Genomic DNA, 23,247 nt, shown 5'->3' with positions numbered 1-23,247 from the left:
GTATTTTTTATATTGAAGATATGAAAGTACGGAGAATTTTATTTGCATTTTTTACACTAATAGTATGTAATAACACGTGTAATAACACATGTACTACATAATTGTGTACTGTAACTAAGCAATGCTAGTCTCTTATGATGAGTTCCATATTTTTTCATCCTAAGTGGTCTCAGATATCTGGTCCACACCAGCGCCCTATATTTTTGCGGCAGATTTAACCGTAAGAAAAAATATGTTATATAAAATATACGTTAAAAATATGGTACTGTTGTCGTTTCATCCAGGATTATGATTTACATAAAATAATACTCGACTCGCCCACGGGTCTCTCGTCCCGGCATATGGGAATCTGCTAGAAAGGATATGGGGTAATGTGAGCGAATATGCATTTGGAAAATGTATGATTTTGTGCTAATTTTGTTGCTTTATTATAAAAAGTCTACAGCTATAGTCTAGAAAGAAAAATCACGTATTTCAAGAACCCATCACCCATTTTCTGATGTTGAAATTCGAACTAAAACCGGCATCTATACAACGTTTTCGTATATACCTTTTTGATTATAAAATATTCATCCGCCAGTTATTGAGATGTGATTTAACTAATTATTTTTTGTTTCCCGAGTCAATCCAGGTAATAAGCTAGTCTCGAACCAGCATTGCTACAAACACAAATGACCGCTAACTCTTACAATGTAATATTTCAGGGCTTAGTCCCTTAAAATTATTCCGTAAAACCGCGCTCACTTAATCCACTTTTAATTTTGATTAATACCTCCCTAGCGTACTGGAATTAACTCTTTTGCCTTGTTTTCCCTATAGTATAAATAAAAGGAACTGTGAAAGATTATTGTTAACATTGTCACTGTGAATTGAATGAATTTCGATGTGCATTTTGGTCAGTGCAAAGGTCTAATTATATCTCTGACTGTACTGAGTACTAGTTCGTTGTCAGTCTTTCATAGAGCTGTTAGATTATGCAGATCACAGATGTATTGAAAGTAAAGTAACCTATGTCCTTTATTTTGTTAAATATTATTAGAATTAATAAGAAAGTGTAGAAATTACTTGTTAATTTCTCGTTACTATTAATTAGCAAGTAAAAGTTGTTAAGTATACTTCAAAGAATTCCTAGTTAAACCAGGATAACAGGAATGAACGATAGAACCGTCGAGTACCAGGCGGCCATAATCCGACAGGGAGTTGCTTCCTTTCGCGGAAATGTCCCTTTCCGGACGATAAAGGGACTCCAACTCTGTCGGATTATTTTCTCACGATAAAGCCCTAGGCTAACTGCTGGTTTTTCAGTAGTCTATTACCTTATAGGATTATTGATTGCTTCTTGTATTAAGCGACTATACTTGTTGGACAAATCCTTGAATATCTTACACAAATCAGTCCTTGATTTATAGACGAGTTCATGACGGCCGCGGCACGGCGCGGGCGGCTTTTTTACAATCCTTTTACGTGAAAAAATTTCCCACAGTTTTAAAGAGTATTTTTAGTACCCATTTTTATTACCCTACTTAGTAGCTAGATAATAATAAAATTAATTAATCGATTTCTGTCAATTACTAGAAGGTCCCAAGTTTGCCTGTAAGCCAAAATTTTATATCAATATTTATAATATTTATTTATTATGCGAGCAAGAAAAAATGCAAAATAATGTTATTTTTTATAAATAATAATCACAATAATTAATAAATCAAACGGTCGTAAATTGTTTAATAATTGTACAGAGAGCCACCAGGCACGCATAAACACGAGGTGTAAGTTACGAGTCATGTACGGCCGTAGTATTGTAATCAGTACGTGTCTAGGTAGATAGCGACAGTAGACGGTATAGAAGTATAGATATCTAAAGTTGTAAGTGCTCGGGCAATGTGCCCCAGGCCGCGCCTCGCTTGTCGACGATTGGGATGATGGTTTATACTGCGCGTTTGTTGCCTTGATACTTTATATATATTTTGTGAGATTTATATAGTTCAATTTGAAGCTTGATTGATATGAAACAAATTGATAAATTATTTTAGCTGTTAGTTTTACAAGTATCGTCTGTTGGATAATAATATACCACCAAAAACATAAATGTAAAATTTGGAGCCGAGTTCAATCGTTGACTTAATTTGCCAAAAAAAGAAATGAGATCTAAATGTGTGCCAAGTTCTGCAGACAGTCCAGAAATTTATTTACAAAGATGTATTAAGTTCTTAGGTTGACTGAAAACTTAATTGTTTTATTTTCCCTTAGAGAACAATGTTTATTCCAAAATATAACTTTTTAAATTTGAATAATATAATTATTTTCACAAAGCAAACAACTAATGACCTATTGAACCCCATAATTTGATGAGGCTAGTTTTACATACTGTTTATATTTTGTGAGGTTCTAAAAACTAGCCTCATCAAATTATGGGGTTCAATAGGTCATTAGTTGTTTGCTTTGTGAAAATAATTATATTATTCAAATTTAAAAAGTTATATTTTGGAATAAACATTGTTCTCTAAGGGAAAATAAAACAATTGAGTTTTCAGTCAACCTAAGAACTTAATACATCTTTGTAAATAAATTTCTGGACTGTCTGCAGAACTTGGCACACATTTAGATCTCATTTCTTTTTTTGGCAAATTAAGTCAACGATTGAACTCGGCTCCAAATTTTACATTTATGTTTTTGGTGGTATATCATTACTTTTTGTACAGAAAATTACTCTGCAAATTTGATTTACTTTATGAATATAATACTTTTTATATACGATTTTTTTATTTTTTCTTGCGGTTTCTCTGTATGGTTTGTTTAGTATTATCCTTACTAATATTATAAATGCGAAAGTAACTCTGTCTGTCTGTCTGTTACTCAATCACGCCTAAACTACTGACCCAATTTGCATGAAATTTGGTATGGAGATATTTTGATACCCGAGAAAGGACATAGGCTACTTTTTATTGCGAAATATGTACCACGGGCGTAGCCGGGGCGGACCGCTAGTTTTCTATATTTTCTTATATGTTATGAATGTCAGCGCACATTGCCCCGTCATTATCTGCAATTTTTAAACTCGTTTTCTGTTTAAAAGAATACATGATTTTCCAAACATCCAGCGTGAATTTGTACACACACTATTACCAAGATGCAAAGATCGTTGTAGAAGAATCGTCGCCTTACTCCATGACGTTACGGTATTGCCATGACGCGATCTTAAAATTTTACTCTAAACGCGCCTAAAGATGTTTCACTCATATTAATATTACGCAAATTAAATCATTTCGACCTTCGACGAAGCCTTCTTCCATTACACCATTTATGGTAATTATTTTTGCATGCTTGTATTGGCTAAACATGTTTGTGCTTTATTAATATAATTGTATCACCATTGAATACCATGTTTAAAGCAAAATAAAGATTTTATTTATTTATTTATTTATTTATTTATTTACACTGAAATTAAAACTAAACTAAACACTCATAAATAAATGTGAATATGTAAAATTATATATTATTTTTAACTGTATGAGCAATATTTTTATTACAATTTTCTTTTATTTTACGTTTAATAACAGTTTTGAATAAAGAAATCATGCAATCGAAGTAATCCACCCTAGCGATACTAGCGCGAGTGAGTGTGATGTCAGAGGCGCTTCGAATCTACAGATGTTTCGTCCTAAAATATGTAAACTTCAATAATCTATATCTCAGTCATTTATTGATGGATTTCAAAATTTTTTTCGGCCACTGATTAGTTTTGATCTATTTTTTAAGACTAGTAAGGTGAATATACTATTTTCTATTTTTTTAAACTTTTCCATTTTTCCATACAAACAAAATTAATGTCATTGAAAAAAAAATTAAATACAAATAAATTCAGTATTTTCTGATTTTTTCCTTTGTACACTCACTATTACCTAGCTGATTACAAAATTTGAACTTTCTAGGTCATCTGGAAGTGGGTTAGGTTTTGTATATGTCTATAAGTCAGTCAGTCTTAAAAATTGCGTTTTTTGGATATTAATATCTACGCAACTGTTTAATCTGTATTTATGAAATTTAAGGTTCTTGTTTAGCTTGAGGTCTTCTTGATATGTACCAAATTTGGTTTATTTAACTCAAATAGTTTTCGAGTTATAAGGGGGTGAAAAGTGGCTCGAAATGGTTCGTGTAAATATACATCCCACCAAAAACATAAATGTAAAAATTGGAGCCGAGTTCAATCGTTGACTTAATTTGCCAAAAAAAGAAATGAGATCTAAATGTGTGCCAAGTTCTGCAGACAGTCCAGAAATTTATTTACAAAGATGTATTAAGTTCTTAGGTTGACTGAAAACTCAATTGTTTTATTTTCCCTTAGAGAACAATGTTTTTTCCAAAATATAACTTTTTTAATTTGAATAATATAATTATTTTCACAAAGAAAACAACTAATGACCTATTGAACCCCATAATTTGATGAGGCTAGTTTTTAGAACCTCACAAAATATAAACAGTATGTAAAACTAGCCTCATCAAATTATGGGGTTCAATAGGTCATTAGTTGTTTTCTTTGTGAAAATAATTATATTATTCAAATTAAAAAAGTTATATTTTGGAAAAAACATTGTTCTCTAAGGGAAAATAAAACAATTGAGTTTTCAGTCAACCTAAGAACTTAATACATCTTTGTAAATAAATTTCTGGACTGTCTGCAGAACTTGGCACACATTTAGATCTCATTTCTTTTTTTGGCAAATTAAGTCAACGATTGAACTCGGCTCCAATTTTTACATTTATGTTTTTGGTGGGATATCATTACTTTTTGTACAGAAAATCACTCTGCAAATTTGATTTACTTTATAAATATAATACCTACTTTTTATATACGATTTTTTTTTCTTGCGGTTTCTCTGTATGGTTTGTTTAGTATTATTCTCTATATTTTCTTGTATGTTATGAATGTCAGCGCACATTGCCCCGTCATTATCTGCAATTTTTTAAACTCGTTTTCTGTTTAAAAGATTACATGATTTTCTAAACATCCAGCGTGAATTTGTACACACACTATTAGCAAGATGCAAAGATCGTTGTAGAAGAATCGTCGCCTTACTCCATGGCGTTACGGTATTGCCATGACGCGATCTTGAAATTTTACTCTAAACGCGCCGAAAGATGTTTCACTCATATTAATATTACGCAAATTAAATCATTTCGACCTTCGACGAAGCCTTCTTCCATTAGGTACACCATTTATGGTAATTATTTTTGCATGCTTGTATTGGCTAAACATGTTTGTGCTTTATTAATATAATTGTATCACCATTGAATACCATGTTTAAAGCAAAATAAAGATTTTATTTATTTATTTATTTATTTATTTACACTGAAATTAAAACTAAACTAAACACTCATAAATAAAGAATAAATAAATGTGAATATGTAAAATTATATATTATTTTTAACTGTATGAGCAATAAAGGCAATATTTTTATTACAATTTTCTTTTATTTTACGTTTAATAACAGTTTTGAATAAAGAAATCATGCAATCGAAGTAATCCGCCCTAGCGATACTAGCGCGAGTGAGTGTGATGTCAGAGGCGCTTCGAATCTACAGATGTTTCGTCCTAAAATATGTAAACTTCAATAATCTATATCTCAGTCATTTATTGATGGATTTCAAAAATGTTTTCGGCCACTGATTAGTTTTGATCTATTTTTTAAGACTAGTAAGGTGAATATACTATTTTCTATTTTTTTAAACTTTTCCATTTTTCCATACAAACAAAATTAATGTCATTGAAAAAAAAATTAAATACAAATAAATTCAGTATTTTCTGATTTTTTCCTTTGTACACTCACTATTACCTAGCTGATTACAAAATTTGAACTTTCTAGGTCATCTGGAAGTGGGTTAGGTTTTGTATATGTCTATAAGTCAGTCAGTCTTAAAAATTGCGATTTTTGGATATTAATATCTACGCAACTGTTTAATCTGTATTTATGAAATTAAAGGTTCTTGTTTATCTTGAGGTCCTCTTGATATGTACCAAATTTGGTTTATTTAACTCAAATAGTTTTCGAGTTATAAGGGGGTGAAAAGTGGCTCGAAATGGTTCGTGTAAATATACACACGGCTGCTGCTCGCCAGTTCTCTTCGCTTGAACTCGGCTTGACACGCTGCCGCGTGTCTAGACACGGCTGCTGCTCGCCAGTTCTCTTCGCTTGAACTCGGCTTGACACGCTGCCGCGTGTCTAGATCGCCATTATTAGTAACGTATAGGTATAATCACTATAAAGTATGGTAAATCTATATCCATACTAATATTATAAATGCGAAAGTAACTCTGTCTGTCTGTCTGTTACTCAATCACGCCTAAACTACTGAACCAATTTTCATGAAATTTGGTATGGAGATATTTTGATACCCGAGAAAGGACATAGGCTACTTTTTATCCCGGGAAAATGACGCAATCCCGGATATCCCACGGGAACGGGAACTATGCGGGTTTTTCTTTGACTGCGCGGGCGAAGCCGCGGGCGGAAACCTAGTAAACAATAAAATAACTGTTATTTATTTAAAAATTTTAAAATATTTCCCTAAAAAATTACTTCACTATGATCTTGCGAAACATCAAAATTAGCCTTTACTCTTAGTTAATTTATCTAAGTACTTATTCTATTAGCCTTCAAATATTTACAACTTAAAATTTAGTTCTATTGATACATTTAATAATATGCATATTCATTGATACTCCTTGATTGAAAATAGTCAATTTTTGTCAGTCAGGATTAAATTATACAAGAATTTTGATGGGTCTGCCCCAGTACCATGATATTTTCGGTATAAAAGCAATATTATTTCTAATGTGAAAAAAGACAGCGCCAGGCCAGACCTATATAGGTCACTTAGCGCGTCGCGGAAGAATTCCAACCAATACCCGCGGCCCCATCATTAAAGCGGCTCGACGGAACACAGTGGGGTTTTAGTCGGTAAGAATCCGACATAACCCACGGCTCCTTCCCCGGGGGCCGTGGGTATCTTTGGAAGATTTCCCCACTATAAAAAAAAAGTCACTTAGCGCCATCACTTTCCCACACCGGAAGTAATGCTGTTACAAGACATCATGAACACCCCTCTGATTTTAAGTATGAAATCTTAAAGAATATTCGAAAGAAAAAGAACAGGATTTCCCGCAAAAAACGCGTCCAAGGACTAGTGAAACATAAATTATCAAAGCTAGCCGTCCTCAAACAGTCGAGTGTGGACAAGTTGACTGCGAAGTGGTCTGTATTGTTCAAAACTTCAAGTGGGTAATGGCCAAGTAGCAGTACTTTTGCCTCGTGTTCTTGACGAAATGTTTTTTTCACAAAACTTTATACATACAGGCAAGTATATAGATATAGGTACTATACTGCTTTTACGTGGCACAAAAATATGAGAAGTGTTTTGAATATAATAATCTATCCTTCTGCCCACAGAACATATATACTCAGGGGAGCTTCTGCCAGATATCATCTAATCCAGATCTATCTATTTATTCATCGTACCTAGTAGGATAGGGTTTTCTATTTGCGTCAGTTCGCATTGAAATAGGAAAGCTTTAATTTCCTTGTTTCGATTGTGTTAGAAAGCATCTTGTGACAAAACACGACTTGAAATATCATATAGGTCATAGTCATAGTAGATATAATATGCATGTTTTTTTTGTGGGCAATAATATTATATGTAAAATAAAAATATACATATTTAACGAAGTGCGACATTAGACCTAAACTAATAAGTATTTGTCCCTACATAGTCCTGGGATTGATCACCTACTTGCACCATAATTAAATCGATGACTGAAACAGATGTGTGCATCTGCCCCATTCCCGAAAAAGGGACACCGAGGCCAAGTGGTACACTCACTCTACTCGGTACTAACTGCGATGTCATTTCGCAAATTTTACGATATACGAAACTAATCCTTGTCCCTATAGTTATAGGGGCTAATATCAAATAACCAAGTCAGTTAGTATTTAATACGTATGACCGTCTGTATTGTGTATTGTGCTCAGTTTGGATATCGATTTTTCATTATTAGCTGCAGTGGAATAATAAATTCGTAAAGATCTAGCAAATATAAAAAAAAATCTTGTATTGATTTGTTGAATGTAAGAGATTAAAATTGATTCTTTGAATAGTTTCACAAAATTTGTATGTATTGCATGTATTGTATGTATTGTATGTATTGTATGTATTGAGCATGCAAAGTGCATCAGGATAATTTTTTTTTATTTAATTTCATAGTTTTTTAAGAAAAAAGATATACAAGGGAGATAAAAATTTAAAATGAAAACACGGATACATATTTTTAATTAATTCAGTAGATATGTAAAGATTATATTAATCATAAAAAATATTCTCCTTGCGACTGTGTGACATTAGAGCAGAAATCTTTGAAAGATTTTGCCGTCAAATATTACTTGGTTAATATTTGCCGCCGAAAATATTGATCTCCAAAAAACGTGTTTCATGTAAATGCGTTCAAGATCAAACATTCTTAGGGTTGCCATTTCCCACAAATCATTTAATAAGAAACAAGAATTCGATTGTCTGTTAGAAAGTACTCAATAGATATAAAAAATCCTTTTACCTTTAGAAATACATATGGTAGGCAGGCAACAGGCTCCTATGTTTATTATTCTATCACAAATGGTTCGAAAATTGCCATATATTCTAGCAAAAAGGAATTATTTTATTTTACAGTAGTAGTGTGTGCCTATACCTACGTATGCTGTGATAAATGTTCCTACTTCCTTCCTTACTTTCCCTCAAAACCGAAACTCTTGAGAGGCAGCCCTGCACAGTCCGCATCTGCCTTTGAAGCGCCGCGGCCAGTAATTTACCGCTTCTACCATTAACTTGCTACACTTATCATTATAATCACCTCTATTGTAGAGAATTCTTCAGCCTTTGTCGTCGAAGCACATTCGTTAACCGTGTTTTTGTAAATTAGAAGCGTCTGATGCGACTTTTCCAAAACGTTGGTGTTCCTTCTCTGCCACTGATCATCAAAGTAATAAAAAAAAATCCAATGGTACCTGGGGGTTACCGTGATTGAAAATATGTATTACACTTTCAGAATATCGAGAAAGTCTTATTTTGACAAACTATCCGCGATTTTCCGTCAATAATGTACTTTATAAATACGCTTCACTGTGGAAAATATCGCTGCTTGGATAGGAAATGATGATCAAAACGAGAAGGTAGAAAGAAAGTAGCAACAACTTTAACATACAACAACAATCGGTGTATTCTTTCTTTATACATTAATAATATAGAGAAAGCGGGGACTATTATCAAAGTCTAGTCGCAAAAAGTCGTATACTATAAATCACTAGCACCAGGAACTAGCTCAAACGTAATATAACAACACCCAGTCCCGCTTCCAAACTACTAACGAAGCTAAAAGCACTCGTTGTATTTCATTATTAATGCGACTACGTGACGTTTGTTCTGTCTTTATGGTGTTTATATTTCAATTTGTCCGGTACAATTCGTGGTTTTGCGTTTGAAGTGTGTAACGATTGATCGTGGTTACGGAAAATCAGTTAACTGGTAGATGCTGCGAACGTACGCTTTACAACTTTGCTGGCTGAAGTTTACCTATATTGTCTTTCTTTGACGCGACTTGTACTTGACTACTAGGTACTTCAGTAGTACTGTTTATAAAATGATCTTTGAGACACTGCGTTTTAATCGCCATTTTATTCGCCTCGTCATTTATGAAGCGTGGTAATTCCACAGCTTTGCTTCTTAAAATGTTGTTTTCAGATAAAATTAAATTGAAAGGGTCAACCAAGAATTTTTATTCATGTCGCATCTGTTCTCATGATCAGCTATGAATGAAATTTTGAAAATCAAATAATAACGCAGATATCTTTACCTATCTTGCATGCTACTGGCAATATTTTTACTAGCAGAAAGCCTATTTTCATCAGCATATTACGTTTTATAAATAACATTTTCAACATTAGAAATATCAAAACAGAAAATACAGCAAGTTTAAAAATGACACATCAATCAGTGTGGAAATCGTCACGTATGTAAATTATGGAGGATTATCGTTCCAAGGGTGCACGTGGGGTGACATGGGGTTGTCGGCGTTTAGGAAGGTTATAGACGTACTAGTACCCGCGACTTTTCATGATTATTGCGTGATGAATATTACTGTATTAGGAAAAAAATATTACATTTACTTTAATATATCGGTTAGTACACGAAATAAAGAAAGGAAGAAAAAAATATTACTAATTTTAATTACTTAATTTGATGTTTCAAATCAGGTGAATACAATATTTTCGCAGTCAATTTATGTTGATAATTCAGTAGGTACCTAATCAAAGAAACAATAATTACACTTTTCAATAATAATTATCCGCATTTGAATCATCTGTAATATACCTACGTTTCACATTTTTTTGAAATATGCAGTAAATGATAATTTATACGCGTACACCGGCATAGAAATGCCGGTATAGCTACAGGTCATCTCTAGGTTACGATTGTCGCCTTGCAAGTTGCAGCTTCACTTGATAATGTGTGAGCGGTCTAGAAAATGGCACGCGCCATAGATGTTAGCACTCTGCAGCAGGGTTGTTACAAAAAAACATCGTTGTTTAAAACACCATGTTTAAAACAAGTTTAAAACAAATTGCAAAAAAAACATGTTTTTTTCCACCTGTTTTAAATCAATGTTTTATACATTGTTTTAAACAGGTTTTAAACTTACAAGTGGGATAGATAAATAAAACAATTTCAAATGGGAAATTACTATTATTGCGACATTTTATTAGTTAATTTAATTAACTTAATTATATTATTATATAACACTAGGACTAGTCAGTCAGCTAATAAGTTAAATAAAACATTTCAAATAAAGAAACTTTAATTTTAACATTATTATAATTATTTAACTTAATACTTAGTCAACTAATAAGGATTCCTCCAAATGCTCTAAATTTTGGCCACTCTGGGAGATTGTATTTTTTTTTATTCATATTTTTAAAAACTGAAACAAGTTTCGCGGTTTTTTCATTTGGTAAACGATATCTTAATCTGGATTGTACCAACCCAAATGTAGAAAAAAGTCTTTCTACTCCTGCAGAGGAAGCAACTGCAGCATGCAGTTGGCATGCTAGATAATTCAATTCATGTCCGAGCTTAATTTCCCCTTAAGTGATTGCCACCATGTTAGTGGGTGCACTTCCAATGCAATATCGTAAAAAGATACTCATTAAACGGGAAAGAATATGCTCTGTATTTGATAATATCGCGCGCGCGATAATATTGGGTGCGTTCCTACGGACGGGTACGAGTGTTTGCAATCGCGGTCATCGCTGACTGTAATCGCGTCCGTAAACATGCCTATGGGTGATTAAAACATATTAATCAATGTTTTAAACATGAATAAAACACAGTAAAAGTACAAAGAAAAAAACATTGAATTAAACATAAAACATTGAACAAAACCAAAAAAACAAAAAAAACATGTTTATTCTCATAATTCTCTGTTTTTTTGCAACCCTGCTCTGCAGACTGCATTCTGTAGTCTTTAGAAACTCTGAGAAGTATGTGTCGGTAGAATAATTTTTAATTCTGTTCGCTTTTAAGTAAATTGTTTTTTTTTTCTTATTTGTACTTTTTTAATGTAATGAAGATATGTATTTAAATTTAAATATTTCAAAGGAGAATGACCACGGGTGGTATCGGTAAAATTTTAGTTGTGCCACGTATTCGTGATATTGTTAATTCCTATTTGTATTTATAATGGTCATATGTATCAATATTAAGTCTTAATTATACCGGATAAATTGAAATAATAGTAAAAGTTATTCTTTTGAAACATGTATGACCACGTATGGAATCGGTAAAATACTAGTTGTGTCACGTGTTCGTGATATTGTTAATTCCTATTTGTATTCATAATGATCATATTTATCACTATTAAGTCGTAATTATACCGAAAAAATAGAAATAAAAGTAAAAGTTTTTGTTTTGACACATATATCTATCTCTCTTGCAAGCGTCCTGCGTCATATGTCATAGTTGAATGAATGTGTTCGACGCATTGTTCGACGTTATTTATTTTGAAATAATGTTTATTACGATTTACTTTTCACATTTATCTTGTAAATTAAAATATTACCTATGTAATAAATGTAAAACTTAACGTTCATCGTTAGTTTAAACTCGATAAAGTATTTTTTTGAAGCGTTGAATAAAACTTTTGTTTTATTTTTATTGTCGTGAACTGCGGCTTATTTACATAAAAACTTTAATCGATTCTAAAAGTACTAACATCAAGCTTCAAATTGAGCTATATTTCATCTTGACACAATAAGTTTGATTGCGATACCAAGTGCCATAGTCACTTGGGCAATCTCCTTTCAATTTTGTAATTTAAATTTTGACATCTATTTCATAACTTTAATGTACATATATAGTAGGTAGACTAGGTACTCTAAAAAAATATTTACTTACTACATTATGATTTATTTATTATTTTTTGAAACTCATGAAAATAATGTAAGCAGTCCCACATCAATTAACTCAAGAACGTGTGAGCGTGAAACGTTAATCATATCCCGATATGTGAATTGTGTACATACTACGACCATTAATCATTCATCAATCTCAATTCGTCAATCAAAAGGTGACTCGCGAAAGTGCGTCGACTCGAGTCCACCCACCGGCCACAAATCTTCCCTTTCACTCGAGCCCAGCATCCCGAACGAGAGGAAACAGCACGCTCTAAAGCACGCGACTGCGTATCGGCTACTCCCGAAATAGTCCCCCCGCGCGGGGTACCGGCCCATCGACGTGCTTTTAGTATGCTGCGCGCATGCGACACGCCCGCACTCTTCTGTGTCCCTAGTACAAAACGCTCGTAAACATCCCAATAAATTTAAGCCGTGCTTGCTTGCTATGTTATAAATAAAATGGTCGCGATATTAGCGAACCCGAAATGGAGCGAAGACCTCACCATCCAGATGATCATCGAATACGAGAAACGGGAATATCTCTGGAACCCCGTCTCGGAGCACTACAAGAACAAGAAAGTACGCGAACAGGGATACGTTGAAATAATTAACACGTTGAATCTAGTGGACGTTACAGTAAAGGAGTTGAAAAATAAGATAAAAAATATACGTTCATCGTACAGTGTCGAGTTGAAGAAGATCCGCGCCGCAAGGAAGGCCGGCGCGCATGCGTACCGTCCCAGCGTCACGTGGTTCGAACACGCCGACAGGTTTCTGAGGGCGATCGTCACTCCGAGCTCCGTAAGTGCCTCTATTCACGACACATGCGCGTTAATACCGACATTGAAGCGAAACATTTCTGTTACAGGTTGACAACAGCTTGTTGGAAATCGCGATGAGCGACGACAGCGACGCGGTGCAAGATCTGAGCGAGCGAAAGTCACCAGAAAAGAAAAGCCCGCGTAAACGCCGCAACTCAACACGGTCCTCCACACCTTATGTCCTCAATACGCCGTCGCCGCGTCCCAGTACTCCGTTCGGTCTCAATCAATCTTCCCCATTTGGAATCCTACCTACATCGACGACTGCCCCGTTTCTGAACCCACCTGTTGGCATAGCAACCCCGCTAACAACTTCACTCGCTACAATATACCCGCTGCCCTCGAAACAAAAAAAGAACTACGACGACCGGAGCGATTCTGAGCCGCAAGACCTCAGTCAACATTCCGAAAATGGGAATGAGAATGAATTTGAAATGTTTGGAAAACTGATTGCAAGTCAGTTGCGAAAGCTGCCGCTGAGCCTCGCATTGGATACGCAATTAAAAATTCAGACCCTCGTGAATGCGGCTCGCATACAAGCTGTATACCAACAATATAGCTACGCTGGCCCGTCGCAAGAGGCATTATCCGTGCAGGCTCTCTCGAACGGTATCCTGTCTAGCATGTCCCAAAACTCATTCGCAGCTCGTTCTGTAATTGGCATGCGAAATGAGTCCCCGGAGGACATGCAGCGGGATTTAAAAGTCGATTATACCGTGGGCTCAGAACCTGAAGACTAAATTGACACATCCAAATACCGAGCATTTACAAAATGTTTTTTGAACGGCTCAATGTAAACATAAATCATTATTTATGTGTGTTTGGCAATGTTGCCAATATCGTTTACAGTACGAGTCAAATTGTCTCGTATGCTGTATATCAGGGATATACAATTACGTCTGTCCCTGATACAGATAAAAAATATCATCTATGTAACGTCAAATTTGGATTTGACGTTTGACGAGGGAATCGAATTTTTTTATAAATGGATGTAACTCAATGAAAATCTACCTCTGAGTATAATATATTCAAGCTCATAATACATATTAAATATGTGTTTTAGATGTTTTATATATGTGATAGGTTTAGTCAGTAATAGTCGGAAGAATGCCAAAGTACAAAAATTTATAATCTGCCAATAGAAAATAAACAAAGTATACAATTTGAATTAATTCTAGAATTAAGGTTTGATGTTAGATCTCGATGTATGGCTGTGTTTTGTTTTTTTCTTATACATAATCATAGAACTATAGTTTTTGTATTATATTTTTTTTAACTTTTTTATTTACAAATTTATTACGTTCGTTCAATAATTATAAACTTAAACGAGCTTATTTTTAAATCAAGTCAAACAATTTTAAAAGTTATATGATTAAAAAGGTTATTTAGAATTTATTTTACTTCCAAAATATTTATTTAACTGTACTTACATGTATAAATTACGAATTTATTTTCAGTGATAGAATAGATAGGTACTGTAGAAACGTGAGATGTGATTTTTTAATAGAAAATACCTCAACAGTATACATTAGATGTTAAGTAATATTAAATTGTATTTTATCTGTTGTTGTACGTGCCAGAATTAAGGCCGCTGCATACGTGACGGGAAAATACCTCGGACGGGACGTGAGCGGGACGGGCACGTGATTGCCACGTTCAAAACGGGAACGTGGTGCTAACGCATACGTACCGTGGCATTGATTCGGATCTAACGTGCTAGTGTTGTGAACAACGAAAGATGGATTTTTCAATTCAAGAATTGGCTTTAATTATTATTTATTTTTTTATTAATTATTTATTTATTAATTTAAACTAAACAATTTTTTTTTGATTTATAAGCTTAAGATGTTTCGTTTTTATATTTTTGGTAATACTGCCGCCATAAAACAAAAATATTATGCACTAAAATTATTTTGGCATTTTAAACATAAAATACGTAATTCAGAACACGATGAAGTGTCACAGGAATCATCATAGGTGAAAAGGACTAAGTATAGTTAGGAATACCACAATATATTCATGAAATAACACTAACCGTTTTCACTGTATGACAATTTCACAGCAATTTTACGCCATAAATAATTTTTATACTTTGTGTCTAAATATTGTGGGTTCGCTATACTATACAACGCTGGATATGAGCGAACACATTCGATCAGTTTTTCGTCGTCCATTTTCGATACTTGGAAGGCGTCACTATTATTCTCTCCGGCACGAACGGAGCGACTGTGCATACGCAGCGAAATCACGGACGGGACGGGGCACGTGCGGGACGGGACGTGCTAAACATCGTCGGCGACGATATTTTTCCCGTCCACGTTCCCGTCCCGTCGATGTTCCCGTGACATATGCGTATTTGGATACATTTTGTATGCAACGATGTTTCCAAAACTTCCCGTCACGTCCCGTCCGGGTAAAATCCCGTCACGTATGCAGCGGCCTTTAGATGTGATTTATTGAAGAATAAATATTTTATGAATGTCAACCAGTGTTTTATTATTTTCAACACATAAAAGTGGATATATTATTTCTTTTTCGTTTTAATTGATTTTGTCTTTTAATTCTAATATAATATTTATGCTAAAATTTTTTTACCAAAAATCCAAGGTTTTTAATTCATAAAAGACTTCATGTCTTATTAATTTCACCATTCATGGTCTGTCGATCTCTATCTATTTAAATGTATCTGTCAAAATATATAAAAAAATTGAATAACGCAATTTCCGAACGACTGCATAATTTATTAGTCTGTGCAAAACTGCAAATTGCCGCTCCCGCCAAAAAGCGTCCGACATTTTGCAATAGCTTCGAAATGGCGGGATCGCGAAACTAGCATGCGCTGCCACTCGTTAGCATATTTTATTAAGCTCAAGAATTTATTATTATTATGTAAATGAAAAGTACTCCGACATTTTATAAGTGGAATCATCATTTTTACACTTTTATAGTGGTACTTAGGATTTTTTTCATTTGAATGAAAAGCAATGGAAAGCTGACAATAACTAGTTGACATGAACTTCATCCAATGAAAAATATCACCATACAAATAGAGACGATACGATGTTTTCATACTAAATGTTATTGTATTATGTATAGGTAGGTAATGAATGTTCACGTTCGAGTATATTTTCGATAATATTCGAATAATGATTATTAAGGCGCGGAATAGAGTAAAACCCAGCTTTAGCCGTTTTTTGTACTGTTTTCTGGAGCTATCTCCTTCTTATCCAAAAGATATATCAACTAAATAAAAATACATTAAATTTCTACATATTCTTGGCTCAAAAATGGCAAAAGTATTTTTTTATTTTATTGACTTAAAGTGTTATTAATCTCCTCCCAAAGAAATCCCAGAAATTAGAAATAATTATGTATACCGTGTATCTCCTCTTAAACTAATGATTCTTTTGATTTGGTATTTACACTATTGGATAGGCAATTTCATTACGAAAATAATGGTAAGAATTTTTTTTGAATAGGACCTAAACTAGATTTTATAAACATTTTATTCAAAATTTTGGGCGTATTCGCAACTATATCTCTTGCGCTTGTATGGGAGATTCAGTCGGCCGCTAGGTCTCGAGGGTGAAGCTTGTGTCGTTTGTCGCCGTGAGCGTCACATGACAATCACGTGACCCATGTTTATTCGAATCTACGAATATCAAACAATGAGCGAGGAATAGACGCTACTACTATTAATTTATAGTGAGATTTTAGAAATCATCAATAATATAATAACTGGTCAATGTTATTATAATATATTATTATATAATTATGATATTTAGTTTTTAAAACATTCAAATGCTTTATAAATATAATTTTTTTAATAATCGAAAATATTTTATAAAAATTATATTTAAATTATTATAAATTTATTAATTTATGCAATAAATCACATTTTACTTTTTAAATTTTTAGTGAGGTATTAGGATTAGACAAACAACATTTTAAGTTTTAAGTATACTACTTTTTGTCACGGGTGTCATTTTCATGGTTTTTGCGGTAGCTATTACCCAATATGAGGTCAAAACTAAAATCCAAGATGGCGCCGAGAAAAATTTTACATCTTTTTGTCATGGGTGTCATTTTCATGGTTTTTGGGGTACCTATTAACCAATATAAGGTCAAAATTAAAATTCAAGATGGCGCTGACGAAAATTTTACATCTTTTTGTCATGGGTGTCATTTTCATGGTTTTCGGGGTAGGTATAAACCAATATGAGGTCAAAACTAAAATTCAAGATGGCGCCGACGAAAATTTTACATCTCTTTGTCATGGGTGTCATTTTCATGGTTTTTGGGGTACCTATTAACCAATATGAGGTCAAAACTAAAATCCAAGATGGCGCCGAGAAAAATTTTACATCTTTTTGTCATGGGTGTCATTTTCATGGTTTTTGGGGTAGGTTTTAACCAATATGAGGTCAAAATTAAAATTCAAGATGGCGCCGACGAAAATTTTACATCTTTTTGTCATGGTTGTCATTTTCATGGTTTTCGGGGTAGGTATAAACCAATATGAGGTCAAAATTAAAATTCAAGATGGCGCCGACGAAAATTTTACATCTTTTTGTCATGGGTGTCATTTTCATGGTTTTTGGTTTAGCTATTAACCAATATGAGGTCAAAACTAAAATCCAAGATGTCGCCGACCAAAATTTTACATCTTTTTGCTATGGGTGTCATTTTCATTGTTTTTGTGGTAGCTTATATGAGGTCAAAATCTAAAATACAACCAGGCGCTGACAAAATTTTGACATTTTTTCGAAATGGATGTCATTTATGTGGTTTTTCTTACAATCGTTTATATATTAATCGAGCAGAATTCAAATTATGTGGTTAAGGTGTAGCTTTTTGATGTGAAAGTTCTATAGGCGCGTTGAGAGTAAAATTTCAAGGTCGCGTCATGGTAATACCGTCACGTCATGGAGTAAGGCGGCTATTTTCGTATCTATGAATCTTACCAAAGAAGTTTTACTTCTGACATGTGTTCTCGGCTCACGCGCTCTTTTTTATTTTATTCTCTTCGTTTTAGTATATTAGATGATCTCTATTTTAAACAAAGTTGAGCGAATACAGTGAAAAAGCGAATATCTGTCGGAATATTGACACAGATTTGCGTTTTACATTACATTTTTAAATATGTATTTCAATAATAAATGCTCTTTAAAATTCATTTCTCCCGTAATATATAGGATTCGACTATATAGCAAATTTGAGTATAATTTACGCCGTGGCTCAAATAATATCACAAAATTCGCTTTCGTGATAGATCTTGTTTTTGATACATAAAACAAGGCCTTGGAAGCGAAATTTTCTCCTTTAAAGTAAACTAAAACAAATTAACAAATACAAGCTATATAGTCGAATTCTTGAAAATGACACCCATGACAAAAGGATGTAAAATTTTAGTCGGCGCCATCTTGAATTTTAATTTTGACCTCATATTGGTTAATAGGTACCCCAAAAACCATGAAAATGACACCCATGACAAAAAGATGTAAAATTTTTCTCGGCACCATCTTGAATTTTAATTTTGACCTCATATTGGTTAATAGCTACCCCAAAAACCAAGAAAATGAGACCCATGACAAAAAGATGTAAAAGTTTCGTCGGCGCCATCTTGAATTTTAGTTTTGACCTCATATTGGTTAAAACCTACCCCAAAAACCATGAAAATGACACCCATGACAAAAAGATGTAAAATTTTAGTCGGCGCCATCTTGAATTTTAATTTTGACCTCATATTGGTTAATAGGTACCCCAAAAACCATGAAAATGACACCCATGACAAAAAGATGTAAAATTGTTCTCGGTACCATCTTGAATTTTAATTTTGACCTCATATTGGTTAATAGCTACCCCAAAAACCAAGAAAATGAGACCCATGACAAAAAGATGTAAAATTTTCGTTGGCGCCATCTTGAATTTTAGTTTTGACCTCATATTGGTTAAAACCTACCCCGAAAACCATGAAAATGACACCCATGACAAAAAGATTTAAATTATCGTCGGCGCAATCTTGAATTTTAGTTTTGACCTCATATTGGTTAAAACCTACCCCAATAACCATGAAAATGACACCCACGACAAAAAGATGTAAATTATCGTCGGCGCAATCTTGAATTTTAATTTTGACCTCATATTGGTTAATGGTACCCCAAAAACCATGAAAATGACACCAATGACAAAAAGATGTAAAATTTTTCTCGGCGCCATCTTGTAGGTAAGTAATTTGACGAATATAATAATATTTATTTCATTCCGACCGTTTCTCGGAATAACATACATTTTCTAAGAATTGTATACAATGCCGGATTTAATACATTGCCGGTAACATAATATGTATGAAAATTCTTAAAAAAGTATTTTATGCGTTTCTTAAAAAGCTTCGATATTGCATACAATTCCTAGGGGTTTTATAAAACACTCACACTTTTTTAAGTTGGTTGAATATACTAACATACTTTACGCTATCGCACTAGACTATTAAAGGTTTATGTATTTGTGTATAAAAGTTGGTGTATTTAAGGTTTTATTTACATTCATGTATATTTATTTCAACTAGAAGTCCTTCAAACCATTTGGCGACAGTTTTTGTAGAACATTTGAATGGGATTGTGTATCTAGTTTTAAAGAAATATAAAAATATCACCGAATGATGATCATTACAGAGTACCATCAATTTTGATTCATTTTAAAAATTTAATATAAAATTCATCCATGCGCACTATAATTTAACTCTGAATTGGTAAAGACCAAAATTATGTGTATGCACCATTATAATTTTTTTATATAAAAAAATATTTTAATTGTATGCCATGTCTGTTACTTCTGAGCTCTGTGAATTTTACTTGTATTTGAAACAATTCACGCGGATGCGCGTTAGGTGGCGCAAGAATTATTTGCGAAGTATTGTAGAAGCGGCGGATAGCTGTGGTTCGGGAAAGAAGTGTGAATGCTCAAGGTCACTCGCTCAGGGAACGACCTTAAATTCAAGGATCAAGGATCTTTAAAATTCACTTTTTAAGCCTTCCCTGTTCTTATTTAGGTATAAAGTGTACACAAAAAAAATTCTCGTAATTTAATAATTAATAAGTAATCTAATGATTATTATACCACATGGTACATTATGACATTCGTCTTCACCATATTGCGTGATATTGTCTAATTCTTTTTTCTGATTATTTAATTTTTAATAGGTTTCTAAGTATGGAACTACATACTATTTCAGTAATTATTATGAAACAATATAAAAAATATATTTTAGATATGATTTAAAATTGTTTGAGTGTTCTATAATAACAGATCGAGTAGAGTTGTTCACAAGCGCGCAACAGACCTGTCACGAAAAGGGTGCATCCTGAGGGTGTCAGGGAACAGCATGTTTTAATACTTTATATTTAAAATTAAAATTCATTTTTATTTTTCGCACTTTTAGTCAAGACTCAAGTTTAGAATTGTATTTCATTGTATTCATATTAATTGTAAAATGATCTATTTTATAATACAAGTCACATTTTATACGATATCTTGACGGTAGAATATGTATGTTATAGTTATTGATATGTTAATGTTAGATTTTTTTCCGTAAACGCGAAGTTAAAACTAGAAGTTTTAATCTTCCCACTCTCCAAAACGGTTGATCCAGCAAGTACGGTACGGGTCATAAAAGGCACAATAACTACCAGATCCCAGGATGTGCGCAAAGCACCGTTTATTACAACCATTATAATTGTCGACTCGTTCGCAGTATCTGTGGGGACGTACCCTCAGCGGTGCGGTCCCGTTGGGATCAATAATTGTAGAAATAGATTTGATCGTGCTGTTAATGTTCTATGGTGGAACTATGATCGCTTCTAGGGTTAGCACTTGAAAGTTTTTAATGTTTTTAGAAAAAAAAAAATTTTTGGTAATTGCTGATAAGAAATATACATTTGTTTCATAAAGTTTTTGTTGCCGCAAACATATTCTCAAACATTTTATCATAGCAATTGAAGTTAAAGATAAAAAACCGCATTAAAACAAATGAATAGGAACAATTGATGGATTGTGCAACCAACTGTACAATAGATTATAGAGATCAACAAACCGATGCATCTTATGTACATAGCATTAATAACTGCCGAAGTATCACCTCATGGACAATTTACCCTGCCACCCCGTTCCCCCTCCATGCTTCGCCGGCTTTTTTCGCGCGCTTGCACTTTGCGACCGGCGGGCGTGCTCTGAATTATGAATTAAGATATGAGCTATTCGTAGAGTAAGTGGTCTCACAAGGAGTGGATCGAAATATAAAGCAGTTCGACGCTTTTTGTAAATAATACGACGTGTCAAATAGGAGAATTTAATATTAAATTCAACGTAAAAAACAGTATAAATCGTCAATAAACCGCACGAAAGCGTTCCACAATTTAAATATTTCACAAAATATATTCACTGTTTTCGGCGGATTTCTTTCAGCCCGTCGAGTTCGTGACAGAGATTATATTTTTTGGCTTAATACTTGCCCTTTGTTAATACAAAATGGACTTTATCGCCGAAAACATTTTATACAAGATGTGCCAAGGGCTCTACGCTTACAGATTAGTTTTATATTCTTTTTATACTACGTACAAAATAAGATTTCTTATTATTAAAATACAAATTATTAAATAATTTATTATAGCATAGTTAGTAGGTATATGTGTTTCCAAATACCTATTTAACAAGAATAACAAGTAATAATATTTTAACGTCGCTATTTGGGTTTCAAATTTTCTGTCTGCCGCTGTCGTTATAAAATGTCGCATTTCAAACGCCATTTCATTTTAATTCAAGGGATCTTGCAACTTCGTCTGGGCTGATCATCTTTCTGAAACTTTGTCACTATTCACGTTCTTAACATTTAATTGCAGTAACGAAGTTATCAAGTATCTAAATCATTTAGAATTCGTATGTATCTGCATTTATTATTTTGTTGTTCGATCGATAGCTAATACAGAAATACAAAAGCCAAGTGCGAGATTACGCACTAAATTTTTACGATTCAAAGTGTACAAATTCAGCGTAGGAGTTAAGCATTCAACCCACCCAGCGATAGACGATTCCTCAGTCAGACTGCGATAGAGCCATAACAAAGCGTGGCCGGACAGAAACCGGTCCGGGTGAATTAAATATGTAGGAGGCGAGCGCACCCACAACGTTAGGGCTGTACGTCATTTTGTTTTTGGCCTTTTATGGATGGCTCATGGCACAGAGCGGTGCGGGAATGGATTATCTTTTGTTGAGATAAAACTGCACTTGAAATGTGAGATTTATGAGTGCTATTTTTAGATTAATAGATCAATTGGCACCACAATATAAGCAATAAAGATCGATACGAGATTTCTTGAAATTTCCGTATCAGCAATTAAAGATTTTCTGATTTCAATATTTTCAAGATTATAATATCGTTTCCGATATACTTACATTAGAAGTAATCGTACTTACGATATGTACTTACCATATACATAATAAGCAATTAAACTAGAGATTCAGTTGTAATCAAATCTATATTGTACTAACATGGCTATAAAAAATTTACACAACATTCCATTCAACCCTTCACAGCAAACAGAATTCCCAAGCAACCTAACAAAAAACAAGTCATAACAAAAAACACAATTCATACATCAACGTAAAAACGCCAACACACAGCCCTACAGGAAGCCGTGGCGTGTCATTAGAGGCGGCGTTACGGCAGGCCAGACATTTTTTATGCAGCCCACAAGCCGACACTGGCGTACTGCGCACCGCCATTTGGAGCGGGTAATAACACTGTGGGAATGGGCTTCAGGCGCGTCTTTGCTTTTATATAGCTACTCTGTGAATATACGATGAGCTGTATTATACTACAATTTTAAGGTACATCGGACGCTGTATTTACTAAAAGTTTGAAAACATTTCGGGCTCGA

At 33.7% G+C, this 23,247-nt stretch overlaps 2 protein-coding genes across 4 annotated transcripts in view; both read left to right on the top strand.

Moving 5' to 3' along the window:
* The window catches only part of LOC123701889 (nucleolar protein 4), a 142,348-nt gene that overhangs the window by 13,967 nt on the left and 105,134 nt on the right, over positions 1 to 23,247 (top strand). The window lies entirely within an intron of this gene.
* LOC123701890 lies at positions 12,819 to 14,659 on the top strand. The gene is made up of 2 exons (XM_045649487.1): positions 12,819 to 13,292; positions 13,360 to 14,659. Exons 1-2 carry the CDS (start codon positions 12,951 to 12,953, stop codon positions 14,050 to 14,052), a joined length of 1,035 nt encoding a protein of 344 aa, XP_045505443.1. The 5' UTR covers positions 12,819 to 12,950; the 3' UTR covers positions 14,053 to 14,659.

Source organism: Colias croceus, chromosome 22, assembly GCF_905220415.1.
Source record: "Colias croceus chromosome 22, ilColCroc2.1".
Classification (NCBI taxonomy): Eukaryota; Metazoa; Arthropoda; class Insecta; order Lepidoptera; family Pieridae; genus Colias; species Colias croceus.
This window is presented reverse-complemented; position numbering and strand designations above follow the sequence as displayed.